The sequence below is a fragment of the Leptodactylus fuscus genome, chromosome 2 (assembly GCF_031893055.1).
Source record: "Leptodactylus fuscus isolate aLepFus1 chromosome 2, aLepFus1.hap2, whole genome shotgun sequence".
Lineage (NCBI taxonomy): Eukaryota > Metazoa > Chordata > Amphibia > Anura > Leptodactylidae > Leptodactylus > Leptodactylus fuscus.
The window spans coordinates 239,111,601-239,123,784 of record NC_134266.1 but is presented as its reverse complement, the minus strand read 5'-3'; the positions used below and the strand labels follow the sequence as shown (position 1 = coordinate 239,123,784).

At 42.9% G+C, this 12,184-nt stretch overlaps 1 protein-coding gene across 1 annotated transcript in view; it reads left to right on the top strand.

Moving 5' to 3' along the window:
* COG6 (component of oligomeric golgi complex 6) overlaps positions 1-10,967 on the top strand; it is a 107,537-nt gene extending 96,570 nt beyond the window's left edge. Inside the window, exon 19 of the mRNA XM_075265914.1 lies at positions 10,756-10,967. Coding sequence (XP_075122015.1) covers positions 10,756-10,903 — 148 coding nt within the window. The 3' untranslated portion in view covers positions 10,904-10,967. The remainder of the gene's footprint in view (positions 1-10,755) is intronic.
* Positions 10,968-12,184: the final 1,217 nt, after the last annotated feature.

Sequence of the window (12,184 nt, the reverse complement as noted above, 5' to 3'; positions counted from 1 at the left end):
TGCTCCCTGCCATAAACATGTATGTGGGTTTCTGTGAGGTTTGACTTGTCAGTGCAGCTTATAGGATGCTGCCAGACCTCCTTTAGGATATAGTGTGTTGTGATGGGGTCTAGCTGTACTCCCACTAGTATAGTGTTCTGCTTGCAGCTATAACCACTACAACCCCCATAGTTACGCAACTGGATTTTGGATTTTGGCCTTTCTGTGGTTTGCATTGTCCTGTCAATCTTTATGCGGTCAGCATTTTCTTGTCAGTCTTCCTGAGGCCGACATTATCCTGTCAGTCTTTTTGAGGTTAGTGTTATCCTGTGAGACTTTTTGTGTTCAGCATTATCTTGAGAGGCTTTTTGTGGTTAGAATTATCATGTCAGTCTTTCCGTGGTCAGCATTATCATGTCACTCTTTCTGTGGTCGGCATCATCATGTCAATCTTTCCGTGGTCAGCATTATCACGTCACTCTTTCCGTGGTCGGCATTATCATGTCACTCTTTCCGTGGTTGGCATTATCATGTCACTCTTTCTGTGGTCGGCATTATCATGTCACTCTTCCCGTGGTCGGCATTATCATGTCAGTCTTCCCATGGTCGGCATTATCATGTCAGTCTTTCCGTGGTCGGCATTATCATGTCACTCTTCCCGTGGTCGGCATTATCATGTCACTATTTCCGTGGTCGGTATTATCATGTCACTATTTCCGTGTTGGTATTATCATGTCACTATTTCCGTGGTCGGCATTATCATGTCAGTCTTTCCGTGGTTGGCATTATCATGTCAGTCTTTCCGTGGTCGGCATTATCATGTCACTCTTCCCGTGGTCGGCATTATCATGTCAGTCTTTCCGTGGTCGGCATTATCATGTCACTCTTCCCGTGGTCGGCATTATCATGTCAGTCTTTCCGTGGTCGGTATTATCATGTCACTATTTCCGTGGTCGGTATTATCATGTCACTATTTCCGTGGTCGGCATTATCATGTCAGTCTTTCCGTGGTTGGCATTATCATGTCACTCTTTCCGTGGTCGGCATTATCATGTCAGTATTTCCGTGGTCGGCATTATCATGTCACTCTTCCTGTGGTCGGCATTATCATGTCACTCTTTCCGTGGTCGGCATTATCATGTCACTCTTTCTATGGTCGGCATTATCATGTCAGTCTTTCCGTGGTCGGCATTATCATGTTAGTCTTTCTGTGGCCAACCTTATGAAGTCAGCACGTTACATTATGATGTCTGTCTTCTCGTGGTCAGCATTATGATGGATTTGGGTGTCTCTAGATATCAGTCAATTACAACAAACGTTCTTTATTGGAATTTCCTATTAATAAAGCCTTCAAGTTTATTTCACCTCTTTCGACCATTGAGATTTGGGGGGATTCTTATGAACAGAACTTTATTTGGCGAGGGGCACAGGATGAAACATTTGTGCTTGAGCAGTTGTTGAAGGGTTAATTTTCCCTTAACTCAGTAATGATTATTTTCTTTGACATTAAGGCCTCTGCTTCTTACCCCTTTAGACCTATGTGCGAGTACAGCATCCTTCCCTCTCTGCGGTTGCGACCTTTGGCGCTCATGTACTCAGCAGAGATACCTGCCGCTTAATGGATTGAGTGGCTCAGCGTGGCTTAATGGGCATCGCCGGTGGATCTAGTAGGAAATAAAGACGTATACGGTTTAAAAGCATTGTTCAGAGGATAATCGCTCATGTTTAACAGCGGAGCTGGAGGGGAGAGCGCTCAGCACTAGAGCTGGGTAATTTCACTCTTCCTCATGCTTTACAGGAACGCACTTTACGATTTTACCGCTTTTGTGAACACTACTGAAAAATAGAAATTCCTCTCCTGAATTTTGTGCGGCTGGAACAAGAACATTTACCGTGACAGCATAAATATTTTAAATGGGTTTTATAATATATTGTCTTTTTTTTGTAATATGTTTTTTCTCTGTAAAATATACTGATAGCACTGTAACTAGGTTAGCAAATATCTCCCATGATCCTTTACTGCTGGCGTATTTTTTTTTTTTTTTGAAGAATTGTTCTGTATGGTAAGCACGTTTGTTTTCAGGAATGGGGTCCTGGGCTTAAAGGGGATGTCCAGGAATTTTTTTTAATTTTATTTATGGCCTATCTTAGGATAGATCATAAATATGTGCTAAATAAGGAATCGACAGTCGGCCCTCATAGGGATCAAGTGTTCAGAAGTTCGACCAGGCCCCTTGCGATACATTGTGGTGATCGCTCCATCAGTCCTGAGGTAGAAGTGCTGATATGGGGTCTAGAATTATATTTAGGTTCAGTTTTGTCAGGTGGGCAGTGTTGGGTAAGAGCAGGCAAGGGGGACGTAAGTCAGAGCTCAAAATCCTGCCCCCTTGTCTGCTCCTGCTGGCACTGCCCACCTGACCATACAGTGTCTAAATAGAATATCAGACACCAAAACTGATTGCACTTATTATTGGGAAATGGTGGGGGCTACAGAAAAAACAATCCAACTGTGCTGGAATCAGTGGAAGGTTTGTGTGACATTTTAGTTACTTAGATACTGTATATGTAGAAATTCCATTTTGCAAAGATGGGGTGCTGCTGTGTTCTAAGAAAGTAACATGATATATGCGTCAGCTGTACTACATGTCATGGAGTACAGGAATACATTCAGAATTTATGTGCGAAATATTCAGGAATTTGGTGTGGATTTCCATACGTGTATATGTGGATTTCAGTGTGGCGTTTGCACGTGGAATTTTACATTTTTTTAAAAAAGATTTGCACTAGAAAATAAAAATAAATTGACATGCTGTAGATTTCAGAGAGGATCTAGGTCTGAAAAGCCCAATGACATGCATCATCTGATGTCACCCTGAGCATTTTGCTGCTTTGTTTATCCAGATCCATTCAGCTTTTCCAACTATATAATCCCTGTTATTGTTGATGCAGATTAGGATATATTAGCCAAGTGGGCGGTAACATTGTGCCTTCTCTGGGGGTGGGATCTCTGTGTTGTGTCATGCAGTGTCTCCGCCCACTTGGCTAGTATACCCTAAACTGCATAAACATTAAAAGGGCTTATACCTTTGGAACGACTGAACAGGTTTGGATGAACAAAATGCTCAGAGTAACAGCCCCATGGCATTTGCTATTTAGTTTTCAGACCCGGTGACCGGTCCTCTGCACCATAAGGCCCGGGTCATATCTGCGTCTAGGTTTCCTTTCGGGGAGTCTGCTTAGGTTTCCGTTTAGGGGTCTTCATCTGCATAAAAAAGCAGTTATCTAAGGAAACTCATAGATCCCATAAACTATAATGGGGTCCATGTGGTTTCCGATCAGTCTCCACATGAAAAATGTAAAGAGAAAAGTGCTGCTTGCAGGACTCTTCTCTCCGCATATTTCATGCAGATAAGAAAACAGAATAGCCCGAACGCAGATTTGAACCGGGCCTTAGTTAGTTTCCGTACAGAAAAAATCCACATCTTGTACATGAGAAATTTCTAATTGATTTTAATACTGATAGATGACGGTGTACATTATTATTATTATTATTATTATTATTATTACCTCATTGATATCCATTCATGTACCTTGTCCTGATCTGTAAATACTTGTATTCCAATGAAATGGTAGTTGTGGGACTTCTTCTTCTTTTTTCTTTTTTTTTTTTTTTTGGATTCCATTATGTGCCACTCTGTTATTCCTCCTGGAAATGTATGGGTGCAACCATTCCTCTTGTCACAGAGGGGTGTCACTGCACATTCTGGACCTGGTGATAAGTTAGTCATACTGTGTCTGGACCCCTCACCAATTGGTAACACCGAGCAGTCAATGCATTGCTAAATTTCTGGTAAGAGTTACAGAGGATCGTCACAACACAGAGTTCTTACAAAAGATCCTCCACAGATACAAGTATTTACTAAAAACCTGACGACACGGGTGGTGACAGCTCCTCTTTAACCCCACAAACAGATTTTAACGCAGTTAGAGCTTTTTACGAGACGTTTGTGATGCCACCGCCTACGTTGTCTTTTTCCCCAGCGCCGGTGAAGTAGATTATTGTTACATTATCCGGCTCTTATGTTATTTAGGAGGTTTTAGTTTGTGGAACTTTACCTGTAATACGGTTTAATGCTGCGACTTCCTCCAGGGCCTAGTCTATATTTGCCATCTGGTGTTTAGCATTGAAACATTGGTGGTGGGGTGAGCGGAGTTTAGCTATAAACAGTTTGGGGTGTTTTTGGACACATTAGTCCTTTTGTATAGCTGTGAGTTGTTTCGTGTATTAGCAGACTTGCATTGTAATTGTTGAGTCTTCCAGAAAAGGCTTAAAGGTTACTTTGACTTGAAGGACGTGCAAGAAAATACACTTTACATTTACTGTAAGCATTAGGACAATACAGCAGATCCATTGTGAGTTATTGTATCTACACGGCACGGCACGGCATTAGAAAGGGCTCATTCATTTATTTATCATCCCTGTGCCACAGATCAGGACGTGTTGGTAGTGAACCGATGCCCTCGCACCATTATTGACTATCTGAGATTTAAAGGGGTTGTTCCATTACATATACTCATCCCCTATTCACATGATAAGGGATAAGTGTCTGATTGCTTGGGGCCTGAGCACTGGGTCCCCCATTGATCAGGAGGATGGGGGGGAACCAAAGTCCCCTGAAAGCTTCCTTCCTTTCATGACTGGTGCTCCATTCCCTTTAATAAGGCTGCCGGGACTGTAATCACAAAGTCCCATAGAAATTAATGGCATGCCGCTCATACAAGCACACTGGCGCTCCATTTCCTTTAATAGGGCTGCCATCTCCAGTTGCACCAACAGTGCCATAGAAATTAATGGAGTGCCGCTCATGCCAGCACACTGGTGCTCCATTTGTAAGGAAGCTTTTGGGAAACTTTCGGCAATCAGGTCCCCAGTGATTGGACCATATCCCATATCCCCTGTCCTGTGGATAAGTGTCCACAACAGCACAACCCCTTTAATGGCGGCTTCTCTAGTGCCAAATAGCGCCAAAAAGTTGACTTCTATCTGGTGGATCTGACTTTTGTTTAAAGGGCTTATTTACTATAAAATACTGATGGCCTATCCAACACCCAGGACTCACAATTCAGCTGTTTCGGGACAGCACGGCACCCGGTAACGTAACGTTTCATGACTTGTGTATCAACAGATGTAACAAGAATTAACTTGACATGGAAAATAGTTATAATTTTTGTTGCTTTTACCAAATTTCTAAGTTTTAAAATTCTTTGGGTTGCCATATTCTGATATCCATAATTTTTTATATTTCTGTGAAATCCGTCTTCTTTCCAGGCAAGTTATAGTTTCCAATTATACCATTTTGGGCATTGATAGCATTTTATTCAGGAAGACACACTATGTAATGCTTAGTGGTAAGAGTTGGAATTGCAATTTCAACTTTATCGGGAAAAATGGCAGCTTGGCCTGGTTTTATATGTTTTATTTTATTTTATTGCTTTTCTATGTGATTTACAGAAAGGGGGTGATTAGAAATTGTATTTTTTTTTTTTAAAGATTTTTGTTGTTGTTCATTTTTAGACGCCCTAGGATACTTGAAGGTCATGGCAGTGGATAGCTGCGCCTATATCTCGATCCAGTCGAACATGACGGCACCTGTGTGCCGCTTTTCTTCAAATACCTTGGTCACATTTGACTGAGGCATATGAAGGGTTAATGCCCATGATCAGTTTTGCCGCTTTGTAAAACTGGGTAGACCCAGTTGTTTAGTGGGCGCCATGTTAAAGTTTGCTTGCTGTACAGTATCTGCTGAATACTTGCAGTCAGACAGCCGTAGATATAGACAATGATAGTAATAAAAACTATAATTTACATGGAAATAACACAAGCCTAATACATGTATAGTAAATAATATACGGTATTTCTATCGCCTCCACATACACGTGGCAGTCTTTACATGTGTGAGATTACGGATTCAAGCGTTCTCTCTATACTCCATAAAAGGTGTGCGGTACCACCAATATTACCTACTGCCATATCTGTTACCATATCTGATCATATACAGGTCATTACATGCAATGGAGCTTGCCATCTTCTACATTGGCGATGACTATGATAAAATGGCGGTATAGTAATGGATTACCACTGTCTACATGTAGCTCCCTGTCAGTCGAAAAGTCGCAGACTGTGATTTTCTGAATCTTAAAGGGGATTTTCAAAGATTGCAACTAGAGATGAGCGAGTACTGTTCGGATCAGCCGATCCGAACAGCACGCTTGCATAAAAATGAATGGACGTAGCCGTCACGCGGGGGGTTAAGTGTCCGGCCGCCGTCAAAGCGGAAGTACCAGGTGCTTCCATTCATTTCTATGGATCGTGCTGTTCGGATCAGCTGATCCAAACAGTACTCGCTCATCTCTAATTGCAATCCATCAGCTATCCACAAAGGATATGATCGTACAGGAAGTTCTGATCTGTGAGCATCTAATAGCTGGGACCGTCACTGATCAGCACTATGGCTGGGACCGCAATTTTGCGCATGCGCAGTACGTTCGGCAATCTTCGCCGAACAGAGCGTACTGCGCAGGCCTCCGACAGGACGCTGAAGAAGCAAGGGGAGGATACAGAAGACCAGAGAGGCGGCGCTGCGGTCGGTTTTCGAGCTGCAATGGGGACGCCCCCATCGCTGCTCCTGCGATGGGGACGCCCCCATCGCTGCGAGAGAACTCATTAGCATACCGGTACAAACCGGTATTTTGAACGAACGGCGCGGCGGAGAGCCCATCCAAAGGTAGGAGACGAATAGCCTTTCTAAAGGCTATTCCGACGTGTTAACTAGAAAAAAATGTGTTTTAGTGGTAGAATCCCTTTAAACCTTGTTTGTTTGTTTTTTTAAGAATTTTGGTGGTTATTTTTTTATGTTACTATCTATATTTAAACAAAATACTAAAATCTTGCAATTCCAACTCTTGCCACTTAGCATTAAATAGTGTGTCTTTCTGCGTTCTGGAGATTGACTACGGGCCTTAGACACAATGATCTGGAGCAGAACCTTCTTTGGGAGAGTTTTCTAGGCGTGTTCTGTGACCTGGGCAGAGGTCATTGCACAGAGGAATACAAAAGCTGTGAAATCACTTATTTTGACTGGTGAATTCTGTGTCGTATCTGCATATACATGATGGTATGGTATGGTATGGTAGAGTTGGAAGGGACCTCAAGGGCCATCGGGTCCAACCCCCTGAGAGTGCAGGTTTTCCTAAATCATCCCAGCTATATGTTTATCCAGATTCCGCTTGAAGATTTCCATTGATGAAGCGCCCACCACCTCCCGTGGCAGCCTATTCCACTCTCTCACTACCCTCACTGTCAGAAAGTTTTTCCTAATATCTAATCTGTATCTCTTTCCCTTTAGTTTCATCCCATTGCTTCTTGTACTTCCTTGTGCTAATGAGAATAGGGGAGATCCCTCTGCACTGTGACTACCTTTCAGATATTTGTAGACTGCTATTAAATCTCCCCTCAGCCTTCTCTTCTGCAAACTAAACAATCCCAGTTCTTTTAGCCGCTCCTCATAGGACATGGTTTGGATCATCAGTGTGCTGTAAGTGAAGTGGCTGCTGCAAAGAAATCTACAAAAAAAAAAAAATGGAAGTGTTAGGACATTATTTGGCTTGGTGGTCACAGTCAGGACTTAAGGATTTTAAGGGTTTTTGTTAATTATAAAGAACATGAAAAGTTCTTTAAAAATACGTTTAACTTAAACAAAACAAAAAGTAAATTTCTGGCAACACATTAAGGAAAATAAGCCATTGGCAGAGATTTTATTCCCTGTTTGCTATTGAAAATCCATGTATGTTTCAGTGAGCTTGTATGTGTACCCGATAACTGTCCATAGCCACTAACAATGTCATTTTATACTTAAAGGGCTTCCAGTTTTCCCAGTATTGAGGACCTATCCTTATATCAGTATCAGATGGGGCTCCAAGTCTGGCCGCCATAGATCAGATCATTAGAGGGCCCATGGGACTCGGGTAAATGCTGCCGCCTCTTCATGGTTTACGTGGCTCAGTCTATTGCAAGCCTGAGCTGAGTATTAAAGCTTTGTCCCGTTTACTTGGGTGGGACAAAGCCGTAATATCCTGCTCAGCCACTAATAAGTCAATGACCTACAAGTAGATGGACCCATGTAGGCGGCAGTGCTTGCTCGTCCACTGTAACCCCTACAAACAGCTGATTCCAGACCTGGTATTGACTGTCTATACTAGGGGTAGGGAACCTTCGGCTCTCCAACTGCTGTGAAACTACAACTCCCAGCATGCTCCATTCACTTCCATGGGAGTTCCAAGAACAGCAGAGCAAGTATGCATGCTGGGAGTTGTAGTTTTGCAAAAGCTGGAGAGCCGTACGTTCCCTACTCCTGGTCTATACTAAAGATAGGCCGTCGGTATTGTGAAACTGGAAAACCCTGGTAAATATCGCACCCAGACGATTCTGAGATTCCCCCTCCACCCTTGTATCTATACTTGGGCACATAAGTACAGTTTACGTCCTCCGCCTGACAATCTGGCGATTATGTTACATATGTATAAGAAAATGGGCTGGTAGGTTGAGTATAAATAGCAGCCTGTAGGTTACAATGTTCCTGCGCTGTAAGTGCTGTAAAATACTGGCAATTTCAAGGCGTTTATACATATGCAATGTGCCGAGGGCTTTCTGAATTGGCAGGTTACTTTATACAACAGTGAACACATTATTGTGCGGGATCACATCAGCTCTTTAGAGAAGCAAGAAAAGTAAAGCACAAGCCGGATGTGTCTCGCCGCCAGAGACAGGGACACCATGTGGCCTTATTAGGCTGAAGTGCCTGGATTTGCTGCTTACCCTGGCAAGGTTGTTGGCCATTATTATTCCCCTACAGGGCCCAAGACAAAAGGAATGTCTAAGCATCATATGTGCCAACTCTCTTAGAGCGTCCAGGAAACTCTAAAAATGGCTGACCAAACTCCTAGGCCCGGTGGAATGCTACGGCATGTACCAAAAAGGGTCATGGGCACGGAACAAAAAGGTTTTGGCATTAAAGGGGACATTAAATTGCTGTGTGGTTTCACATATAAGAGCAGGGTCTCACCCGATGTTTTTGTGGCACCGCTCTTCTAAAAAGTTGCCAAGTATGTATTACATTCAGACGCTGTTTGCTAGCAGCTCCCCCGACTCCGGGGATAGGGACGCACGTTGTCTTTGTAAGTAATTTGATGTCTAGACAACTTATTCACGACATTTACCAAATGGTTGGTCTTGTGGGGTGTTGTATGTAGCAGTTCGTACCAGAGGTGCAGAAGTAGAAGTCACTGCCGGACCCTGGAGTCTAAGGCTTCGCTTCAATATGAGAACTACCATTATTTTAGTGGTGAGTGGGGGTCCTATTACAGATTTTTCATTGGGGTCCAGGAGCTTCAAGTTACACCTCTGGTTAGTACCAAAAGAGAGGTACAAGAATCGCAACTGAGGAACCAGTGACAAGGTCTTGGGAAACCATGCCTAGTCTCTCTAGACCAGTCCCAGAGGAGCTACTGCACCCCAAACTGCTGAGGAACATTACAGCTGCTGGCAGTGCTAGACAGATGTCAGAAGACCTCACCGATGGGACAGTCTATGGGACCAATGCTGCCCCTAGTGACCGGCTATAGAGCAGTGGAAGAAAGGGGTCTAGTCTGAGGAATCCTTGAGGTCCATCGTGTGAATGGCCAGCTTTGTGTTCATGATTTCCCTGGCTTTAGATGTATATGGGAAGACGACCAGCTAGCAGTGTGTGATGCTCTGGGTTCTGCTGGGAAACCATGGGTGCTGCCGTTCATGGAGATGTTGCTTTGACCTGTACCAGCTATCTGCACCCTTCATGGCAGTGGTATTCTCTAAGGGCAGTGCCCTCTTCAGTCGGCTAATGCTCCCTGCCACAAACTTCTTCAGGATGGTTTGAGGAACGTGACAACGAGTTCAAGGTGATAACTTGGTCTCCAACGTGTCAGGATAGTTCGGCGACCCCATGGTCTTGGCTACAGTGTATTCGATCACTACAGTATGCCACGTGTGCCCTTTGGGCTGTCCTTGGTATTACAGCTCAGGCTGCATTGTGAATGTGGACCATAGTCATACATGTACATCCAGAACACAAGCCTGGCTGGGTAGTAATAGCGGGGGAAGGACTAGGGTTTAGGACAACTCATAGACCCAAGTGGTGTGGTCTTTGTTGGCCTGCACAATGATAACATTGCTGTTGTCTGCCCTGTGCTTTGCCTTCTTATATATAATACATGTATATTGTTTTTTTGCTTAGACTTGTTTTTTCTGCCATCTTCTATTATTCCTCAAGGTTGTACACTTACTGTTCAAGTGACTTTCTAGATACATCTGAGAGTAAACACTGTTACATAACTCCCCGTGTCTGAACATCTAATGGACATATAAACATAGCATTGTACCATATATAGCAGGAAAAAAAAAATCAACCATTTCTTATATAATGTGTGGTACTACCTGATATCCCCTGCAGGTGGCAGTGTTGTAATGGTTGTAAATCTGAGGATCTCCGTTCAGACTGTGGCTACTGTACCTAGTAATGGGGAGGGTCATGAATAATTGTCAGACATTATACATTAATACACATTTTGTGGTTTATTTGCAATGCAAATATTTCGGAGTCTATAGAGATATACAGGATGTATTAGAATTTGCATGGACGACTTTCGGACTTGCGCTGATTCATGTTTTTTCTTATTTTTCAGAGAACAGATCATTAAACAGTCCACGGAGCTGGTGTGCAGAGCGTACAGGGAACTATACGACGCCGTCATGGATCCTACTAACACCTACAAGGAGCCCACTAACATTCTCCATAGATCACCACAGCAAGTGCAGACCCTTCTGTCCTAAATAGTACCCCTTCCCGACCTCACATTGTATAGTGTACGATTTTATTAAACAGATTTGTATGTGTGTTGCGTCTTAGTCCTTGTTGCTTCTCTAAACTAATGGAGCGCTATTGTTATAGTCCTCATCACATAATCCTCAGGATTTGTTTTCTTTTAGTGCATGTTCACACCATAGAATCTGCCAGTGATTCTGAGACAGATTGAGATGCCGTCCCAAAGTCAGTGACCGATTTAGCTTCCCATTGTATGGGAACAGAGAATGGAGCAGGATGCAGAAAAAAATGTCACTCTATACAGTGAATATATATAGCATGTGATATTAAGTGCAGCCGTTAGTCATACTGGTGCACACACAAACACATACATATATGCACAGTATTAATTTTTGTTCACCCGCATGGAGGTCACCACGGACAGTATCCGTCTGTCACCCACCACCTGTACTGGGTCCAGGGGGCTCCCCAGGACAGAGCTGGCCCTCCTGATCAGCCTGTCAAGTCTATTTCTGTCCTTGGTTGATATACTGCTCCTCCAGCAGGCCACACCGAAAAAGATGGCTGAAGCAACCACAGAGTTGAAAAACGTTCCTATAAGGAAAACGTTTGTTCTCGTACCCTGTTAGTCAGTGGGTTTGAAATAAAAAAAAAAAAAAAAAAAACTTGAGTCTTCAGTAGTTGATACCTTTTTAATGGCTAGCTAATAATGATGGCAGATTACAAGCCTTTGCAGCTCTCAACTTCTTCTTCAGGTAAATTTAAAAACAATTTCTGAAGGATGCATATTTATGTACAAGAGGGACACACAGGAATAGAATTTTTAGGTGGGAGGGTGAAAGGTTATTTGTACAGACAAGTAAACAGTTGATCAGTTCCCAAGTCCTTATCAGCTCAGAGTGGTCTTTTATGGCTGCTTTGATCAGTGATGATTTCTGTAGGATGCCATAAACCCATGTGACAAATTCAACCCCTTCTGGAGTGTGTTGAACAGAGTTATCAGCTTGTGCTCATAAATTCTTCTCTCTTTTTTTAGATTTGAAATTTACTCTTAAAACCAAACATTTTCATGTCATTGGTAATATTATGATCTACATTGCAGAAATGTTTTGACACGGGAAGGTCCATTCTTTGTTCTCTAATTGTATGGCGATGTGAGTTCATCCGCATTCTAAGTTTCTGACCAGTCTCTTCAACATACAAGACCACAAGACATAAAAGACCACTCTGAACTGATAAGGAGCTTGGGAACTGATCAATTGTTTACTTGTATTTACCAATAACCTTCC